General features: G+C 50.4%; 1 protein-coding gene across 1 annotated transcript in view; it reads right to left on the bottom strand.

Moving 5' to 3' along the window:
- PKP1 (plakophilin 1) overlaps window positions 1-20,513 on the bottom strand; it is a 47,129-nt gene extending 26,616 nt beyond the window's left edge. The window contains exons 1-3 of the mRNA XM_027665693.1: window positions 20,312-20,513; window positions 12,322-12,422; window positions 443-864 (exon numbers count right to left, since the gene is read on the bottom strand). Of these exons, the coding sequence (XP_027521494.1) occupies window positions 443-864; window positions 12,322-12,422; window positions 20,312-20,513 (725 nt within the window). The remainder of the gene's footprint in view (window positions 1-442; window positions 865-12,321; window positions 12,423-20,311) is intronic.
- Between the last annotated feature and the right edge of the window lie 1,373 nt (window positions 20,514-21,886).

The following is a 21,886-nucleotide window of genomic DNA, read 5'->3' on the forward strand; positions in this document are numbered from 1 at the left end:
GACAGTTGTGTTGTTTTTTTATTTTTCAGGTGTGTTTTCTGCCAAACCGAAGCAGCCTGACAGCCAGGAGAGGCACCCAGACTGCACACCAGGCTTTCTGCTCTTCTCCTCCCCACCCTCGTCCTGCAAAGGTGCTGTCAGTTAATGCCACCACAGAGACTGAGGCATCATCTTGCCCAACACCACACAGCTACAGCAGAGATATCTACACCGAGCCAGTCCTATTGGTTTCTCAGTCACAGTGGTTTCCCTCCATAGCCCAGGAAGAGAAATAAACCCTTCAAGAGCGTGACTCATCTGACCCACTTTGCTGCGGGACGCAATCGAGCACGGGGTGCACTGGGAAGAGATCTCCAGTGGCTGTGAAGCAGCTCAGGTGACCGGCTCTGATGGGTGGGCCTCCCCAACACATCTACACTCACTCAGATCACAGCAAACTTACTTGGAGCTGGACTGAGCCTGCCCATAAACCGCGTCCTGCTTGCAGCTCATCATAGGCTGGGCATAGACCACGTCGGGCTTGTTGCTGGAGGGGCAAGAGAGGGCCCGTGCTGGCATTTTTTTACTTGTCCTGGTAGGTCCTTGCTGGGTGCTGCAGCTGCTGTAGATGCTCTGGCGGTTCAGGGTCGTCTTGTGCTCTGCCCGGCCCCCGACCTGGTTCTTCCTGAGGGTGCCCCGGGGGGGTTCGCAGTAGAGGTCGGGCTCGCTGCGGCTGCTCTTGATGTTCTGCACGAAGCAGTAGTCGCTGCCGGCCCGGGGGCTGCACACGGCCTTGCCGTAGTGTTTGTTGCCCCAGCCCTCCATCTGGCTGTAGGAGCTGTAGCGCCTGTTCTCCACGTCCCGCTTCAGGGTCCCGTTGTACAGCTGGACAACGACAAAACAGGGCACAAAGCTGTTAGGAAGGAGCTGCAGACCCGTGCTGCCAAGCCCGCTCCTGTGCGGGCGTGATGGCTACCAAATCCCTGGGGCTCTTAGGTGTTTTTGTGGCCCCAAATTTGTGGGAGGTTGTCCCACCTGCAGCCCTTACAAAGGTATCAAACCCTGCCTTGATATTTCACAGGATCCCAGGACATGCTGAGTTGGAAGGGACCCACAAGGATCACTGAGTCCAACCCTCAGCCCTGCACAGGACCATCCCCAAGAGTCACACCATGTTCCTGAGAGGATAATCTTGAGCTCTGTCAGCCTTGGTGCTGTGCCCACTGCCCTGGGGAGCCTGTTTCAGTGCCCAACCACCCTCTGGGGGAAGAACCTCTTTCTAACAGATAACTTAAATTTGGGACACTAACCTGATTTGGGACACTTACTGATCAGGATGTGGCATCCAGGAGCTTTAAAGCAGAACTGAAAGCTCAAATATGACCCTGACAACAGAGAAAATGCCTTATTGCCAACACACACAGGGTCTAAGGAGCTCACAGCACATCTCTTGTCGTCACAATTGATGCCACCTTCTCACCTTCCAACAGTGCCTGCATTTATTTTTAATTTCCTAATGCTATTGTCTTCCCCTCCCATCTAGTTGTTCCTTAGGAAGGGAGTAAAGGGAGTGAAAAATGAGTAAGAAGTGATTCTTGAATCAAACTGTGCCAAGAAACAAGTGGAGACAGTGAATATCTGTTTATGAGTTACAAGGTGTGTAGCATCAGCTCACACAATGGGATGCTCTGGGAACAATGCGAGATGTGCAATAAAAAGTGAGGTGACTAAGCCAGGAAATAAAAAAGAAAAGATAAAAGATGGTAAAATAAATCATCTGCAATTAACAAAACAAAAAATGGCTTTAGCTGTTCAGCTGTCAGTTCAAAATCACTGCACCACTTCACCAGAATTCCTTCAGATTTGCACTGTTTGCCACACCAAGGATGAATTCAATATTCTTTTGCAATATTAAACTTTCTGGATGTCAGTGCTGGCATCTAGAAGCTTACAGGGTTGTATCCAAACGAGAGACAAGTCACCAAGGTGTGTACTCCACAAAGGAAAATAAATACAGCTATTTTATTGCTGTTTGCCCCATGATACCGAGTTTGTGCCCTGCACCCCCTCTGCACTCTGGGAAGCAGATCTCCAAGACATGCAGCAAACAGGGATAAAAAGAACTAAAGAATAAAACTGCCTGCCCCATCCCCCTTTGGTTTGTCTGGGGAAAGCTCATCTGTGGTCCCTCGTTGGGTCAAGGTGGTTTTTTCCCATCTAACTCTAAGCAGTGGTACTTCAGGTGCCTCTTTCTGCTAAGGCCACCCAAGGGTCTCTTTGGCTGGGAGACAAAAGTCAACACTGGCACCTCACTATTTCCGTGGAGATGTGAAAAGCCTGTGCCTGGTGTAATAGTTCATGTCACTGCAAAAAAATTCATATTTCCTAACCTAGAAACACCACATGACAGAGAAATGGGAATTCTCTGCAGGTGATCCCCAAACAGCTGGTGATGTGCTGGGCAGCTGTTTCTGGGGGCATCTAAACAGCTGAATTGTTGGAAGGGGAGAAAAGGGGAGCAAATTCTCTTTGCCTTTACTGCAGAGGACACAGAAACAAACCTGCTGGTGCTGCAGCACCGTGGGTCGAGGTTTGGTGCCACGGGTTTGGGAGAACAATATGGATGTGATAAGAAGAGCAAGGATGAGGCACATGTGATGGGTCTCAGGGGCTCCCTGGCAGTGGAGCAAGTCCTCTGGAATCTATGAGGAGCAGCTGAGGGCACTTGGTGTGTTCAGCTGGAGAAGAGGAGACAGGGGAGACCTCACTGCAGTTCCAACTTCCTTGGGAGGGGCAGAGGAGGGGCAGGGACTGAGCTCTGCTCTGGGGGGACCAGGGACAGGACCCCAGGGAATGGTCTGGAGCTGTGTCAGGGGAGGTTTAGGTTGGATCTCAGGAAAAGGTTCTTCCCCCAGAGGGTGGTTAGGCACTGAACAGGCTCCCCAGGGCAGTGGTCATGGCATCAAGGCTGCCAGAGCTCCAGGAGCGTTTGGATGCTTCACAGACACATGATGTGACTCTTAGGGATGGTTCTGTGCAGGGCCAGGAGTTGGACTCAATGATCCTTGTGGATCCCTTCCAACTCAGCATTATTCTGTGATTCTGTGAAATGTCCAGGATGGACATGCACACAGGTTCTCTCCATCCCGGTTTTGCTTGGGATGCAGCACATGCAACGACAGCAAAATGACCTTTCATGAAGTCATGATGTACTGTGTATGCCCTTCTAAAGTGACATCATCCTCATTTTTAATTCATTTTCCCATGTTTATAAACCCTTAGGACAGTGAGGGATGGGACAGGGCTGCAGTGGGATAGTGCAGGGTGGACTTTACTGCCTGGTGGAGCAGGGAACCCGCTCCCAGGGCTCACCACTGGCAGCTGCCCCAGGACAGACACCAGCTTATTAGACGTGAGCCCTGTTGGTTTTCTTTATGAGTCAGTTTAAGCTGGGTTTATTTTGTAGGGCTGTCAGAAGCTTGGCAGAGCTGTGGAGCCCCTGGGCATCTGCTGAAACTGATTCAGCCAACCCTGGAAGAGTAACCTGTTTATTTAAGGCTTTTGTTTGCTCTGCAGAGCTCTCACACTGTGGCAGGGCGGGTGAGGGAAGGTGTGAGTGTGTCTCTGTTTATTGGTACAGAATTATCAATTCTAGATTTCCTGCTGGGTTTTTCAGTGGCCGATTGAATTGTTCTCTTCCTTGCCAGCCCTGGGATGGGTGAAGCAAAGCCACTGCCTGTTTGGAAAGACACCTTTCTGCAACACAGGGAGCCCTGAGTGGCAAGTCAGTGCAGGTCCTGGAAGGGCGGGGAAGCCTTTTGCAAACTCATGGGAAAATAGTTGCCGTGTGATGTGAAGCTCATTACCAAAGTCAGTGCATGACTTTTATTGCTGATTCTACCAGATGCTTGGCTGAGCCCATTTTAATCTCTTTCAAGTGGCATGGACCTAATTGGTATCTTAGAATTCCTCTTTGCAGAAGGAGCCTGATCCAGGGCCTCCAAATCAATGAGGGGTGTCCTGCCAGCTTCAGTGGATTTCAGACCTGTTTGCCAAAGAGTCCCTATGAATCCTTGCAGAGACTGAGCTGAACCCTTCTTGATCTCAGCAAAGTGCCGTGTCTGTGCCTTCAGAGCAGCTTTCTCAGACTAAAACCTCTCTCCCCATTTTGGATGCTGACCCAGCTAAGTCAGAGACTGTCCCTGGAGCAATGGTGGGAAAGGCAGTGGAATTCCCAGTGCTGTGATCTCTTCCCTGGCTGCAGCGATCCCTGAGATAGGAAGCACGGCAAAGGAGTGAGGCAGTGTCTGGAAAGATGACATCTCTGAAGGTGAAGGTGATCCTGCTACACAGTCTGTGGTTTAAGGAGCCACCTGACAACCGTCTCACAGCTTTTGCTGATGCCATTCTGCATGTAGGGTGAGCTTTCCCTGTGAAGAGCAGCACTAGTGAAAGGAAATAATCAATCTCTGGCCTTCAAACCTCATAGGCTACCGAGGTTTCCTAATAGCCTGAATTGCATCTGCCCACTTGTGGGTGTTTGCCTGGTGTGCCAGGTCCACACCTCCGCCCTTCAGGAGTGGGGAGAAATGCTAGAAAAGGTGAGGAAGTCCCTCAGAGTGGGGTGGGGACAGAAAGCAGTGATTCCCTCTGCACTGCAAGATCTGGAAACAGTTTTGGAGGGCACAGGCTGTCACCAAGACTTCTCCCCATGGGAAGTGATAAGTCAGGGCAGTTTGGTAGGTCTCTCCTTCCAGCACACAATTCCTGTGGTAATGTGAGTTTGCAACCTAGAAAGCCAGTGGTGTCCTGGGCTCATCCCACAGCGTGGGCAGAGCGAGTGAGGTGATCATCCCCCTCTACTCTGCTAAGGTGAGACCCCACCTGGAGTACTGCCTCCAGTTCTGGTGTCCCCAACATAAGGACTTGGAGCTGTTGGAGCAAGTTCAGAGGAGGCCACAAAGATGATAAGGAGACCAGAGCACCTCCCCTATGGAGACAGGCTGGGAGAGCTGGGGCTGTTCAGCCTGGAGAGGAGAAGATGGTATGGAGACCTCACAGCACCTTCCAGTATCTGAAGGGGCCTACAGGGAAGCTGGAGAAGGACTGTTCATCAGGAATTGGAGTGACAGGACAAGGGGGAATGGCTTCACACTGATGTAGAGTAGGTTTAAATTAGATATTACAAAGAAATTCTTCCCTGTGAGGGTGGTGAGGCCCTGGCACAGGTTGCCCAGAGAAGCTGTGGCTGCCCCATCCCTGGAAGTGTCCAAGGCCAGGTTGGATGGGGCTTGGAGCAACCTGGGCTAGTGGAAGGTGTCCCTGCCCATGGCAGGGGGTGGAATGAGATGAGCTTTACAGTCCCCACTACCCAAACCATCCCATGATTCTGTGATTCCAGCCATTCCACCTCGCACTATCTGGTAAGGATTCAGGAGGACGCTCATGTGCAGCCAGGCAACCCAACATCCTGAATTTTAGCCTGAACTTCTCCTCCCTACTGTGAACTGAGTCTGTATGTTTGAGGCCAGGCCTTGGCAAATGTTCATTCATATTAAAACAGGGAAGGGAGGGACAGGAGGAAAGGCAGCACTGGGAGCACTGGTGCTCCTGCCAGGCCCCAGCAGTAAGTGCCTCCTTGCACTGGTAGCAGCACAGGCCTGCCTGTAAATTAATAAGCATTTGTGGATCACCAGTTCTCAGCCTGCAATATGTTTCAGGAACAAGAGTTGGAATATCCAACGGTCTCACAAAACAGGTGAATAAACATCTTCAGCCTTTTATTTCAGCTGGAATACAACTGGTTCTAAAGAGAAAGTCAAAATGCCACTGTCCCAATCACCGGTCGTGAGTCCTTTTCTCTCCTATTCTTCCATAAACTCCTTTGCTTGTCAGGAAAAGTCCCTCCCCTCCTGCTGCTTTTCAGAGAAGCAGAAGCAGAGAGCAAGGTGCACCGGCCCTGGGAATGCTGCTCTGATGCCAGCTCTGCCTTTCCATGGGTGTTTCTGCCTCCTGCATCTGAGGACGCGATCAGTTCATTACCTGGCTCTCATTTTTTTTCCCCCTTGCAATTTGTTTGTTTCTAGAGCAGCAGACAGAGAGAAGTGAAGGGCTCCGTATAAACACGTCAGGAGCAGGTTTCTCCCAGGCTGGAGGGCAAAGCACAGGCGGTGCAATATGACAGGTCCCACCCTGAGTGATGGGTGGGGAAAACTCTTGGTGCTGCTTGCGAAACGCTCCAGATGCTGCCTCCTGCACTCTCCATCGCAGGGAGAAAAATTGCAAAACCAGCAAATACATTGTTTATCTATTTCTGAAATGCTCTTTCCCACCTCTCCTGGGTGCTGCCTTTTGCTATGATTTTTCATTTGTTGTTTGTTTTTTTTTTTGTAATGCAGCTGAGATTTAGGTCTTGGTTGTTCAGTTTGTTCTGTCCAGGGAAGGCAATGTCCAACTTGCTACTCCAAGGTGTGAAGCCTCTTGCAAAACCTCACAGAGACACCAGGATCTGACCAAGCAACAAAGTGCAATGACTCTAAATCCTGGTTTTCTTTGACAAGATTGCCCAAACCACTCTATTTTGGGGTTCTTTTAAACTTGAATGCGTCATCACAGGAAATGACACATTTGGGCCTGAAATCCCAATGGAACAAAGCTCCCACTGACAATGGGAGATGGTTTTCCATGGAAGCAAAGCCAGGCAGGGACAGCAGGAAGCGGACCTGCCCCACAGTGACAACGCACATGCAGATAAAGCACTTGGGAGAGAAAGCTGTGCAACCTTCTCCCACAGAGGCCATTTGGTTAAGAATTTTCATAGTCTCTAGAGCAGAGGGATCACCAAAGTGTGTGTTTTTCATTAGTGCCATAACTGACATAATTGCTACAGGGACCCAGCTGGGTGGGCCAGGGCAGGACAGACCTGAGGCTCCAGCAGTGGGGCCTGAGGGAAGCAGTGGTGAGCACGGGTGGACCAGTAGCCACTGGTCCCCACCTGTTCTGTGCCAAGATCCAGCTCAGTTAACTGCTTTAACTGGAGCACCATTAGCCTGACAAATATTCCTTGGTCTGGGAGCAGGGCTGCTCTCAGAGACATTACTCAGTGAAGTAACATCTGAGCCCCTCATGACAAGAAAGACATTGAGGGGCTGGAGCATGTCCACAGAATGGAATGGAGCTGGGGAAGGGTCTGGAGCACCAGGAGTGGCTGAGGCAGCTGGGGGGGCTCAGCCTGGAGAAAAGGAGGCTCAGGGGGGACCTTCTGGCTCTCTGCAACTCCCTGACAGGAGGGGGGAGGTGAGGGGGATTGGTCTCTGCTCCCAGGAAACAAGGGACAGGACGAGAGGAAACGGCCTCAAGTTGTGCCAGGGGAGGTCCAGGTTGGACATCAGGAGGGATATCTCCTGGAAAGGGTGGTCAGGCATTGGAAGGGAAGTGGTGGAGTCCCCATCCCTAGAGGTGTCCGAGGAAGGACTAGGCGTGGCACTCAATGCTCTGGGCTGCGTGGCAAGGCGGGATTGGGCACAGGCTGGACTCAATGATCTTGCAGGTCTTTTCCAGCCTAAACAGTTCTGTGATTCTGTGAGAGCTCCAGGCTGAGGTCAGCTCTGTGGGGATGAGGGTCTGCTCACCCTGTTGAAGGCAGAGCATCCCAACATCCAAGATTTCCAACCCAGCACACCAAGGGCTCATTTGCCCCTTGTTTGGGGCAGTCCTGGGGGGACTTATACCCACATCAGGCCAGTGTGTTTCCTTCTCGTGGAAGCAGCAGCACAGGGAGCCCGTGTGGGTTTCTGCACCTCGTCCTGGTACTGCCTCATCTTGATTGTGCCTGGACAGACATGGGACTTGGGAATGCCCCTGACTCTCTTTCAGGGATGGACTTGCCAATCCAGCAGACCCAGGCAAGTGCAGGGTGGCAGTTGAACTCAGAGGGTCTTTGCTGATGGCACTCCACATTCTGCCTTCTGTGGTGTTTGGGGTTTTGCACCACACATGCTGCAACTCAGGGACCACCAGGCTGTGCCCTTGGCTTTGAGCCCACTCCTTGAACAGACCCTATTGAAGGGGTGGTATTGAGGTGTCAGAGGCAAGGGGGCAGCTCATGCTGGGACTTCTCCTGCCGTGATTGCACCACTCTGGGTGCCCTAGTTCAGCTTCCTTAAACCTCCCTCAGGTTTGTCTGTGGGACCACTGAACCTCCTATGGGACCTGTGGCATTGCTCAGGACACAGCACTCACAGCTCCTGCTGGGTGGCTTTGGAAACTGGTGGCCACTCGTAACTCACATTGTCAGCAGGGTGACAAATGTCTCTAGGGGTCTCCAGGGCTCGACAGCACCTGGATTGAAACATCACCTAACCCATCAGTGCACCCCAGGATGGTCCCTCTGCAAAGGAACCTTCTTGAAGGTCAAACATCCCTGAAGATTGAACATCCCTGAAGGCTGAGCCAACCCCTGGCACACGAGCCAAGGAAATGCTGCAGACAAGTGCAAACCTCTGCTGTCCAAGTGCCTGTTTCTGCAGGGGCACTGATTCCAGTGTTGCCTACTACTACTACTACTACTACTATTATTAGTACTACAGTGAGTACCTACTTGAGCAGTTACTCACTGCAGTGCCAGGTACAATAATGCTGCAAGCAAGGCACTCCACAAGAGGAATAAACAGAAAGTAATCTTTAATAAGGGGTAAATCAAAGGTTTTAGTCAGCAGTGTTAGAATAGAAATATTAAGTCTATGGCTTTTCCACAGAATTGGAAAAGCCCTCTACGATCATCAAGTGGAACCATTCCCCCAGCACTGCCACAGTCACCACTGAACTGTATCCCCAAGTGCCATATCCACACATTTTTTGCTCTGCCACTGCCCTGAGCAGCCTGTGCCAAGTTGACTGATCCAGAGAGAGCTCCTCCTCCAGATCTATCATTTCTTTTGCTCTACAATTTTAACATCAGTGTCATAAGGTCGGGAAGAAAACACAGAAGCAAAAAGGAAGACACATTTTCAGGAAGACACAAGTCAAGACAAAAGGAGGAAGCCAGGGATAACAGCTTTTAAAAGCTGTGGGTGAGACAGGAAACCTCCTGTCGTTTAACATCACCATCTAAGGCAATGTCTTGGATTAAGGCAATTTAAGGGCAGTGTCTCAGTTGCAGGTGCTGTGGAGCAACAACATGGACATGGATTGCCTGCTACACCTTTTTAGCTCCAGGGGCATTAAGAGTAAGCAATTTTCCTCAATCCAAAACTAGGTCATTTCCCTGAAGTATCTGAATTTGCCTCTGCACCTCAAAGACTCTGCTACTTCTGAGGCACATTCGCAGCTCCAGGTCCAGCTGGAAAGAAGTCCAGCAATTTCATTCTTCAAAAATAGATTCACCTTATCTTTGTTTTCATGCCTTACAACCTGGGGATTGCAAACAGGAAACGTTTTTCAGAAAGCCTAGAACCTACACAGACTTCAAACAGGTCTGTAGACCAAAGCTCAAGTTAACCCAAGCTGGAGGCTGCTGATGGAGGTGTGTAAACCTTTAATACTTTCTGGAAAGAAGCAAAATGGAGGAGGTTCCTCAGTGTGGTTGGGGAGTATGATGTCTGTTAAGCTTGTTAAGCAGATTTAGGCTTGAGGTTATATTTTCCAATGTGCCAATGGCACTTGAGACTCATCGCCCCGAACTGCAGCCTGTTATGTGACTGTTCCCATCCAGCTCCCAGTGGCAGGAGATAGGAATCCAGAGGGGCTGATTCATCCTGACCTGACAGATCTCCAAGATACAGGAGATGAATCACCTCCTCATACTTCTCTCTTTGTTGGCCAGGGGAGGAGGCCAGACGACTTGTTAGGACTAAATGGTTGATTTTCAGATAGACACAGTTAGGTAAGACAGATTTTACTGTGAATCCTTCACAAGTCCCAGTCCTGAACAGTAGCCCAGGTCCTAAAGACCTTTACCAAAATTTTCTAAAACAAAAGGCTTGTAAGACACTTAAATTTGGAGAGAGACCTTCTCTCATCAATAACAGCAGAAGAGACCTTCAGAAAACAGCCACAGTCCATGGTGAACCACAAGTGACTGAAATTCTGTGTCCAGGGGACTCTGGTGTCTAATGGAGGCCCTGATCTTCATCAAGCTGTTCACCAGAATGCCACCATTGCTGGCTGAAATCCCCAGCACCCAGTGGCATTTCTACCTACCTAGAATTTGTCCAGATGTCACAATATTTGGGAAGAAGATCAGGAATTAACAAAATTAAACAATAATCCTCACACCAGCAACACTGACTGCAGTACCATGTTCCCAGCATGAACATGAGCATGAGCTCAAAGGGCTGTTGCAGAGCTGGGCTGAGCTTCTTCTCTCTTTAACAAGAAACTACTGAAATGGCTGAAACAGAGCATTTTTGCTTACACAAAGCATAACAAACTCCATTCAGGAATCACAACAGACAACAGCAATATATCATCGAAACAAAACATCACAATCATTTCACTTATGAGGCTCGGAGACTCCACCTCTGCCTCAGGAGGTGCCTCAGCTGCAAATTTCTGGTGGCCACAAAACCCCTGCCAGTTTACCATGCCCAGACCCTTCTGCAGGGCCCCACCACTGCCTTAGGGATGGAGAGAGGACAGTTAAATGGATGGACCTTTGCTCTGACCCGTCACAGAACCCCAGACTGGTTTGGGTTGGAAGGGACTTTAAAGCTCATCTTGTTCCACCCCTTGCCCTGGGCAGGGACACCTTCCACCATCCCAGGTTGCTCCAAGCCCCATCCAACCTGGCCTTGGACACTTCCAGGGGTGGGGCAGCCACAGCTTCTCTGGGCAGCCAGGGCCTCCCCACCCTCACAGGGAAGAATTCCTCCCCAGTATCCCATCTGACCCTGCCCTCTGGGAGTTTGAAGCCATTCCCCCTTGTCACTCCAGTCACTTGTAAATAGTTTCTCTTCATGTTTCCCATGGGCTCCCTTAAGGTCCTGGAAGGCCACAATTAGGTCACCCCAAGGCCTTCTCTTCTCCATTATGAACAGTTCCAATTGTCTCAGCCTTTCCTCACAGCAGAGCTGCTCCATCCCCTCAGTCAACTTGGTGGCCTCCTCTGGACTTGCTTTTCCAGTCACAGTCACTATAGTCACGCTTTTGGTGGCAGAAACCCCTCTGTCTGGGATTTAAGCAGTGCAGCAAAAGGCATTGAAACAAGACAACAGACAAGCTGTAAATAAAAATTTCAAAGAGACTCCAGTGCTCCCAGTTTTCCTGATGAACATGCAGCAAACCTAATGATGCAAACCTAGAAAGAGACATCACTGCCTTGAAGCAAGTGTGCTACACCAAGGCCATTGGGAATGGCACAGGAATCCTTCTGAACCTGAGGAATGCTGATGCTGTGAACAGGCAGAGGATCCAGCAACTACCAGGAAAAGCTGCAACCCTCTGTCTGTGTGCTTGAAGCCAACAAAAGCACCTTTCCTGGTTCAAGCCTTTGATAGTTGACTCAGAGCTGCTTTGCAGTCCCAGAGTTGTTGAAAGAAGCCCTTTCCTTTTCTCATATTCAAATCCCAGAGCTGAATTGTTCCTTTCTACTTCAGAGCTGATGAAAAGCAAGGATAAAACAGAACAGAGGTCTGAGGTGGAACATGAGCACAAGTTGTGCCAGTAGACTGTGGAGTGGTTTGGAGTGATTCCTCGTGTACCAAGAGTCTGTCACCAAGGACAGGACCAGGACTCTGTGGGATGTCCTGCACAAAGACAAGGACTATCTCACCTGTGCTTTTTCTGGCAATCTGTAACAATTTTTTTGGAAATCACTCCGGGAGAACTGGACAATGTTTTTTTTCCAAAGAACAGAGAATACCTAGCAAGGGTCAGCACTAGCATGAGATTGGGAATAGCAACACAGTTTCAATGCAGATCCCCCGGTCATCACCCCTCAACCACATTAATGTTATTCAAAGGGACATTTTGGTGCACAGAAACAAAAGTGGAAACTGCTCCAGGTGAGCAATGGATGTGCTCCAAACTTGAACTGAGCTTTAAGAGTCTGAACCCAACACTGATCCTTCAGACAGCTTCAAACCCCTTTCATGTCGATATTAATCCACAAAACCAAACTAAATCTTGTCCACACTGAAGTCCCCAAGCACATAAGACTTAGATGGAGGGTCCTCAATCATCCTCCTCTGTTGCACTGAATCACTTTCTAAGAGAACATAGTGATGCATAATCTCTCTTGGGCAAGTTTCTGAAGCACTGTGACCTTCCTACAAGACTGTGAGAGGGTTCTTCTGTACAGCACCTCAGAGCAAGCCACAGTTCCCAGATCAAAGAGTATCTTACCGGGTATCCCCAGTTGCTGTTCCCTGTTTGGGTTTTGGTGTAGTAGCTGCCCCGGGATGTCCCATAGCCATAACCATCAGCTAAACCATCATACATGGAACCTGTAAAGGGAAAAAAAATGTGTTCAGCAGGAGAAAGTATGCCCACTGGACACCTTTCAGAGCACAGGGCTCTTTTTTTTCCAGTAAGTTTAGTTACAGAATAGTAACAGAGTTATAAATCTCAACAGGAACATAGAAAATACAGGCTGTAAGTTGAGCCCTTGCCATTGCAGGCAACTCATAGCAGATGTTTATTCCAGGGGAGCTGGAATAATTCCAGCTCTCAGACCACAGGTGACACCCTAAGGTTTTCAGCACAAAAGACCCGGTGCCATAAAATCTACAGCAGACAAGCAGAAAGGGTCAGAGACCAGGCCAGTGTCTTAGGTCACAGAATCACAGAATCATGTCATGGTTTGGGTTGGAAGGGACTTCAAAGCCCATCTCATTCCACCCCCTGCCATGGGCAGGGACACCTTCCACTAGCCCAGGTTGCTCCAAGCCCTGTCCAACCTGGCCTTGGACACTTCCAGGGATGGAGCAGCCACAGCTCCTCTGGGCAACCTGTGCCAGGGCCTCCACACCATCATGGCAAACAATTTTTTTCTATTAGATAATATAAACCTACTTTCTGTCAGTGTGAAGCCATTCCACCCTGTCCTGTCACTCCAGGCCCTTGTAAACAGTCTCTCTCCATGTTTCTTGTCAGCTCCCTTCCAGTACCTCCCCAGGTACTGGAAGGTCACAATTAGGTCACCCTGAGGCTTCTCTTCTCCAGGCTGAACAATCCCAATTCCCTCAGCCTTTCCTCATAGCAGAGCTGCTCCATCCCTCTGATCAGCTTGGTGGCCTCCTCTTTGCTATATGAGAGGAACTTGATGATCTTTTGTGCTGCACAGCCTGGAAGGTCTGACCCTGGAACACACTTCCCTTGTTCCGACTTGGAGATAAATACAAATTCCCTCTCTGGAGGAAAAACCCATCCCTGACCCTTTCCCTGGTTTGCCTTTCTGTCTCTGAATCCCAGCAACCACATCAACACAAGCAGCCTGAGCAAGGCTTGCTAAAATCAATAAATAGCCAATAACAAACACAATGGGGAAAGGATGATCAAATCTATTTAACACATGGGGATCTAAAATAGTCAAACACTAAAAAGCCTAATTTCACTGCCTTAAATTTTAATGTCATCTCTAAAAGATCACTCGGGGTGTCTGCACTTTCTTTTCCTGAACAGGTATCGAGTTCCATCATTATTTTTGGGATGATGGCGAGATAAGTGAGTCTAGATCTCAGATATGCTTTTTAAACATCTTGGATCGGGAGGGACCCATCAGCCACTTCTACTGTTCCTCAGTGCTTTAACCAGGGTGTTTGGATTTACCTATCCCAGCCCTTCCAAAAGCTGTCTCTCCCCAGTAGCCTTTGGCAGTGGAAACCTTGGATCCGTCCCAAAAATATTCTACTCAATGCCACGTTCATCACTACAGGGAAAAATGAGGCAAGTCATTCTCTTTCCACAGTGAAATTTCCTTAACCCCCTTCAGGTGGTCCAAAAGAGTTTAAGGTCATTTAAGTTTCATTTTCAAAAGTGCTCAAGAATTGTGGCATCCCAGGTCCCGTTATGAGGAAATGCAAACCCTACACTCCAATTAACTTCCAGGGGAAGCTCTGGATGTCTAACAAAGTACAAAATCAGGACATACCTGTCTCAGCTTATGCACCTAAACTGGGGGGTAATGTCAGAAATATCCTAATCTTTGTGATTGTTTGATAAGACTCATCCCTTAGATAAACTGGATAAGCTCAACCGCAAAGGCCCCGAAGCCACTCCAGCCTTCTACAGCCACTGATCCTTGGAATAAACCTGATTTATTGCCTTGCCTGAGGCTCCCAGAACCTGTTATGGTGATTTGGTTTGTGGCTAAAAATTCTTGCATTTTCTCAGGAAGATGATTCCTGTGGATAATAATGAGATTTGCTTTCTGTTGTCAACAAGAGAGGAGTGAGTCTGTAGGGATGGGAGTACCTGAAGAACATCACCCACTGCAGAACAGGCAATAGTGAGGTATTTTCACTTGTGCAGGAAACCACAGGACCTCATTTTCCATAGGCCAGAGCCTTGGTGGGCATTGCTCCTTATGGACATCTCTCCAGCCCTGATTGTTTTAGGTATATAAAGCTGCACAGAACTTGCTGATAAATCATGGAAATGGTCATGGACATGCAATGGGACATTCAGCCATGTCCTTCACCTTGTGCTCCCTCACCTCTCTGGGATTCCCAGATCAGGAATTAGTGTTGGGCCTCAGCAGCAGAAAGGCAGGGATGGAAATGGGAAGTTTGGGCCAGAGTTACCTAATAACCATAATTCTGAGCACAAAGATAAAGCCATCCCATGATAATTTCCTGGGAATTCCTTCTTTGAATCGACCTCTTGTTCTCTGTAAACATCATGTAACTGCAGGAGGGAGGACCAGGGAGCATTTTGCTGACACAATGAGGGAGCAGGTGCAAGAAAGGGTTTTTGGGCATGACTCGCAGGTCCATTTGACCAGTCCTCCCTGGGGACCAGGCTTTTCCTTTCAGGATCCATTCTTGCCATGCACTGCTCTCAAGACTCAAGGACTTTGGATTTGAGCAAGGAGACACCAAAAAATGAGCCAGTTTAGGCACATCTCTGATTTTCTTGGATAAATGCACCGCTACATGGCTGAATTCAGGAGATTGGGCAGTTCATGCAAGTTTATGTCCTTCAGTTGTGGAAGAGTTGCCTTCACCTCGAAGAACTTGTATATAAGAGCTTATAAATACATAATTATATAGAACCTCAAATGTTCAAGGCATTTTGAAGTCACCTTGCTGGTTGGAGAAGATGCTTCTCCTGCCACCACACAACTGTGATTCTATTGCTTGGAGAGCTCAGTCTGAAGGGCAGGAAGGACCTGGGAATTTTCTGATGGAGGTGGCTAAAGAAAACATCATCTTTGTTTGTTTCTGAAAGTTTAGACACTTCTTTGCCAGGTTCATCTTGAGAACCAGCTTGGAGGTGTCATCAGCCCTCAGGGAGAGGAAGGACATTCCTCTTTTCAACCACCTCAAGGGTAAAGACTGTACAAGCTGTTCACAGGTCCTCAGAATCTGGGATAAAACCAGACAGTCTCAAAAATACCCACATTTTTGCAGGGCTTGGAAATACTCTTTGGGAGAGGTGACTCCCTGGTGCTTTTTTCTAGCTATGTCCATGTATCTGTGTCCCATTTGTTGTCATCCAAGCAGCTGGTTGGGTCTCTGAAGTGCCCACGTGCACTTGAACAAACACAGAGCCAATTAAAACCACAATATTCGTAGTGGATAACAGAGAATCACAGAATCATTCAGGTTGGAAAAGCCCTCTAAGGTCACTGAGTCCCACCATTAACCCAGCACTGCCATGGTCACCACTAACCCTTGTCCCCAAGTGCCACATCCACGGGCCTTTTGAACACTTGGTGACTCCACCACTGCCCTGGGCAGCCTGGACCAGCGCCTGACCATCCTTTCCAGGAAGTAATTCCTCCCAAATATCCAAGCTAAACCTCCCCTGGCACAACTTGAGGCTGTTTCCTCTTGTCCTGTCCCTTGTTCCCTGGGAGCAGAGCTTGACACCCACCTGGCTCCACTCTCCTATGAGGGAGTTGGAGAGAGCCAGAAGGTCCCCCCTGAGCCTCCTTTTCTCCAGGCTGAGCCCCCCCAGCTCCCTCAGCTGCTCCTCATAACAAAGGACCACTCAACAGATGGAACAGAGGCAGAAAAGACATGGTTCAAATCCCTCAGATGAAGCTCAGCCTCCCAGAGACCACACTGTGGACAGGAAATCCCTGAGGGCCGCTCAGGCTCTCCCTCTCCCCAGGATATCATTCCCCTGAGACATTTCCTTCCAAACTTGGTCAATTTAAAATCTCATTGACCTTCAGTGGGAGAATCCATGAGGGTAAAATCTAATTAAAATGGGTAAGAATTGCAATGTCTTCCACTTTGCACCCCTGTGGGCCCCCACTACATTCTCCCCTTGCCCTTATCCTCCTCTGTATCCCTATTATGGATCATTGCAGAGCAAACTGAAACTTTCTGCCTAACCCAATATGCCTATTCTTGATGAGTTCTTTGCTTTCTTCAGAGGCAGCTTTCCTCTCTTGAAGCTGAGAGCTGATGGCAAGGAGAAGAATTGGGTTCAAAGTGCCATTTTCCAGCAGGACAGCAAAGGCTTCAGCTGGACACGCAAAGCCAACATGGAGCATTGTGGAAAAGGATGCATGTTAATAAATATTAATCTGTGGCAGGGAAAGGCAAGACAAGAACCTGGCACTCGTAGTGCAGGCTAGACAAGTTAAATCATAAACTATGCACAGCTTTCAAACAATAAGGATGATTAAACATAGGAAAAACACAGCAAGAGAAGAGAGTCTGTGGGAGGCACAAAGCAAAGCCTCGATGCCTTCTAGGAGAGAGGCAGTAGTGAAATCCCAGACACTGAGATTCTTGCAGGAATGACCAAACTTCATTTATGCCTTCTGGCCTATGAGATAAAGAGTTTTGGTACTTTTTTCTACCCCAACAATCTGAGGTTTGTGGAAGAGTGGGAGGCTTTCTCTGAATCATGATGGGGGAAGGGTACAGAAGCCTTCAAAAGACTTGCTATCCCCAAAATTTCCTCCTCCCTTCACATCAGTGTAATGACCCCCATTTAAACTAGGTGGGATCCCATCAGAGCTCAGTGGGATTTCTCCCCTCTCAGCCACAGCCAGCACAGGAATCCTCTCAATCCCAGCTCAGCCATGAGACAGTTGGATATGACACTCCTTGTGACAAGTCACAGGCAGAACTTTTCTTTAGCCAGAGGACTTTGCAGACCAGCACTGTTGGCTACAAGGAACTGGCTCAGCTTGGCCTGGCCTTTTCTGCTCCTGTGCCAGTGAAATTAATTTTCCCTGGAAATTTGCATTACTCACAAATTCAGTGGGAGCCATCCAGTCAGGTATTCCCATGGGGAGAAGGACAGATACGCCCCAGGGCAGATACCACAGACCCAAAACCTGAGGAGAACACACCCCACTGTTCCAAAACCCAAGGAGGGCAGACCCCAAAGAACCAAGAGATCCCCCCCAAACCCCAGACTATGCAGTCATCCTTGGGAACACCTGTAGCTGCTGTGCTGAGACAAGACCCCACTGTGGGTGCAGGCAACTGGTTTCTGCTCACTGTCCTACCCCAGTGCACACCATTTTGAGCCCAGATTGATCACCTTGCCCTTCTGTGACTTGTGCCACGTACTGGGTGACACCAGATCTTCAGAGAGAACCCACAACACTGTGACCTGCTGCACTCCAAATAAGCAACTCATTGTATCCATCAATCAGCAGGATATTGAGGGAGGGTGTGTTTACCTTCCTAGGGAGCTCTAGTTATGGGATACACCACCACCCATCCCTGCTACATGCAAGAGGGTTCCATGTCCATGCTTGGTTCCTGAAGCTGGGGGAAGCTCTGGGCTGTGCTTCAGCTCTGGCTCAAAACACAGATCAAAATGCAGCAACAGACACCTAGACCAACACCTGCCCACACACACACAGGGAACTGTCTGGGTGCAGGGGGAACAAAGCATGTGGACATTAAGCAAGGGGCTTTGGGAATACCTTGGCTTGGGCTGCCTTTGAGGAGCATCTCTGAGAAATCCCAGGTAGCTGGTGTTGGAGGAGCATTTGGGCAGGTAGGATTCATGCCTAGCAGACCCATGTAGCCTGTTTGCAGGAAGCATTAATTTTCCTTCTCAGGCCTGCCCAGCTAATCTTTGGCCAACAGCAGTAAAAGCCAATACCTGAAAATTTAGTTTGATCAGCTCAGGCACCAATCAGGAGAAAAACCTGAGAATAAATGGCAACTTCTCACCCTTCTGGGATTCCATCCAGAAATTCACTGACAGAGCAACTGCTGGAGTGAATCAGCCACCAGGACCTTCGTGCTGGCCAATCCCCCCATGGCAGGAGTGGGACAGCCTTGCCCTTGTGTGTGGAGGCAGCTCCTGGGAGCGGGATGAGACTCAGCTTCCCTGGGACACAGAAACCAGAGCTGCACATCTCCATGCAATTCCCATTCCCAGACATTCCCAAAAGTGGCTGGAGGAGGGGTTTAGCTTGTCAAGCAGAGATGGGCAGCTTGGGAATGTGCTATTTTTCTTTTTACCCTCTCCCATAGGTTTCACTTGGGCTCCTCTCCAAACAGAATAATCCCAGGCTGCCTCCTTTCCATCCTACCTATGGGCAGCAGTGGGAGATACTCCTCTGCCCACTTCCCCTTGAAATGTCCCTCCACTGGAAAGGGAGGCTGGCAGTGCCCTGATTCTCATCCAGAGCCCCTCATCTCATCCTGGCTTGTATTTTATTTTGTCAGGTCTGGCACCTGACAAAAGCAATAAACCCTCTGGAGGTGGAAGAAGATTTGCATCTCCCACTTTGGTGGCAGAAGAAAGCTCTCCTTGCCCCAGTCCCCCCTCATCCCTTTGGAGTGCCCCAGCATGGGGCACATTCCTTCCACCACAGGACATGGCACACATGCCCTCCACCATGAGCCTGCTCTATTCCCCCCATCCCAGCAATTCCAGTGCCTAGAGCCAGGATGACTCCCATAGGAGCACCACCTCCACACTTCACCCAGCAGCCTTGTGCCATCCGGCTTTTCATGGCAAACCAGCCCAAAACGTGAGTCTGGACCACAACACCTCACCAGTGCTGGGTTTGGCCTCACAATCTAGCTTGGAAAAGCTGCCAGGCAAGGCATAGTTCCCCCAAAAAAGTGCCAGAGCCTGGCACAGCTCTCCCAGCTTTCCAGCAAACTCCCTCTACACTCTGCTCACTCCAAACACGGCTGAACATTCAGTCTTAGCCTCAGCACACCTGTCCACCCCCAAAGCCCCAAACTTTCCTCTCCCTGGAGGACTCAGACAGGCCAGAGCTCTCTCTTGCTGCCAAAGCACCTCCAAGTTCATAAGATTTTGCACTGAGCTGTCTCAACGCTCTGAGTTTGCAGCTTCCAGCTTTACCTCCAAACCAGTTTTCTCCAGGCACAAGGATGGCAAAGAAAACGATTTGCCAAGCCTTGAACCACAGAGGAAGGTATTCCAGCAGGAAACCTGGCTCCAGGACTCAGCTGACTGCTTGTTTTCTGTGGCACAGTCTCAGTGCATGGAACTGGAACGGCCACCCAGACCCCAACACCCCTTTTTACTCCTCTGCACAATGGAGGGGGCTTTGAAACACCCCCACCAAACCAACACCAGGGACACTTCTCTGAATTCAGCTCCTTCCTGCCACTCACACCAGGGTGACCCAGAGACTCCCATACTTCTTAGCCTGCAAATGGCAGACGTGTTGGGAGCTCCAGAGGCGAATCCCAAGTTGAGGTTTGTGCCCTGTGAGTGGGCACAGCTGCCTGCTCTTCACCTGCCCAGCGCTCAGGAGGCAGTGAGCCCCGGAGTGTGGCCAGTTCCAGCCCCATGGCACAGTGCAGGAGCAGCTCTGTTAGCTTTGCCCATCCACGGGAGGGGATGGTGGAGAATCCCAACCACGGAAGCACTTGCAGAGGAAGGATTTGCAAAATTAGGAAGCTACTCCAGCTTTAGACCCAGGGGAAAATTGATTAACAGCACCACACCGAAATGTCCAAGTGCCTTGGGGATGTGGAGCAGTGCAGCACTCCCAGGGGATCAGCTCCACCAGGGAGAGAGTCGATGTATCCACCTCCAAGACTTGTCCTAACTCTTCCATCCAATACAAGAGACCTCGGCATCCCCTGCTTGGGGTGACCATGAGAGACACACACCAGTCTGTCCCCCACAAATAAAACCCCACAACAGCTCCCCAGAGCATCAGCCCTGTCCCCAGAGGGGACCCCCTCACTGTCCAGGGTTTTACCTCTGTTCGAGTGGCCCACGCTCGATGACACGGACGACTTCTGCTTCTGCCGCTTCACCGTCATCATCACCTGCTCCTGGACCCGCTGTTTTCCCGTGCCCTTAGTTTTCAGCTTGTGGTCTGAGGGCAGAGCCAGCGTGGAACTGGCCTGGTCTTGGAAGCATTCGTATGCCAGGGCTGTTTTCAGTGGAGAGTGAAGCATGGCTGCAATCAGACCGTGGGGCTCGGGGGGACAGGGGGCTGCACTTCACCTGAGCGTGCACAACACGGGGCGACCGTGAACAGGCTCGTACTGGGGTTAATCTGCCGAGCCCCTCCTTGCCATACGTCCCCTGGCCGAGAGTGTCTCAGGGCTCCTGCTCCCAGCTCGGCTCCCCGGCGTGTGAGCAGGCACACCCTCTGCCAGACTGGATATACAGCCCTGCTCGCACACACCCACGCGCTCCCGCCGCAGCTCCTCACGGCCCCCGCGCCGTCGCTGCAGGGCACGCGGCTCCCCGCGGCCCTCACCCCAAAACCGCCTCCCCCAGACCCTGCCAGAGCACAGCGGGGCAAGGGGGATGTGTGGGTGCCAACGGGGAGTGGGCAAGGCTGGGAGGTGCGAGGGTTGGGGATGGACGTGGCTGTGCCCGTCGCCGCCAAGGGCTCGTGGGTGAGGCTTTGTGGGTCTGGGTAGGAAACGGTGCTCTCGGGCAGCCGGAGGGCTGGAGAATCTCCCACACAGCCTGCACGTCCTGAGTTCTAGTATTTCTCTCAGTCTAAACCGGATCAAAATGGTTTCTCAGTGCCAAAAGTCTGGGGACACCCCTGCTAGTGGGAGGCAGCATTGCACAGGCCTTGGGTCAGAGGGGCAGTGCTGCCCACAGTGCCCATTTCTGCCTGGGGTCCAACCTCCGGCCTGCCAAGGTGCTCCTGGCTCAGTGTGTGCAGCTCCCAATCTGCAGAAGCCTTCCTCTGCCTGCACAGGTTGCAAATCCATGCCTCTGAACCCAGGAATGCAGAATCCCTGCAGAACACCCAGCACAGGGGTCAGGGAGGGTCCTGAGGTCCTCAGGAGAGCCACGGTGCTGCCCATGGGGGTGAGACCTCTCCCCAAAGGGTGTCCCAGTTGCTGCAGGGACAGGCCTATGGACGAACCTGCCAGGCAGAGTTGGGGCAATCTTTGCAAGCAGCTCAGAGTAGCAGGGAGAAAACCAGGACATTTAGCAAGCAGAGTAGAAGATAAAATGGCTGTGCAAGAAATGACATGCCAGGTTATGAATGTGAGCAGAGAATTTTCTCTCTGCCAAGCCACACTGCAGCAACTCGTTTGCAGAGAACTGAACACCTTGGTGCTGGTGTGACCAGTTTCAGGTCACAGCAAGCGCTGACAAAGCTCCTGCCAAGCCACAAGAGGCTGATATGGGAGAAGAGGCAGAAACCTCATCAGGAGGGAGGCCGAGGGGAGGGTGCCCAGGGCAGAGGATTCTTGGGTCCCCCAGGACCAGGTCCTGGGTGTTTGTGCCACCACACAGACTGGAGAAGGGCTGGGAGGAGCAGAGCCCTCTGTGCTGCCAGATGGAGGGTGCTAGAAAG

This window comes from Corapipo altera, unplaced genomic scaffold (assembly GCF_003945725.1).
Source record: "Corapipo altera isolate COAL_440 unplaced genomic scaffold, ASM394572v1 202, whole genome shotgun sequence".
NCBI lineage: Eukaryota > Metazoa > Chordata > Aves > Passeriformes > Pipridae > Corapipo > Corapipo altera.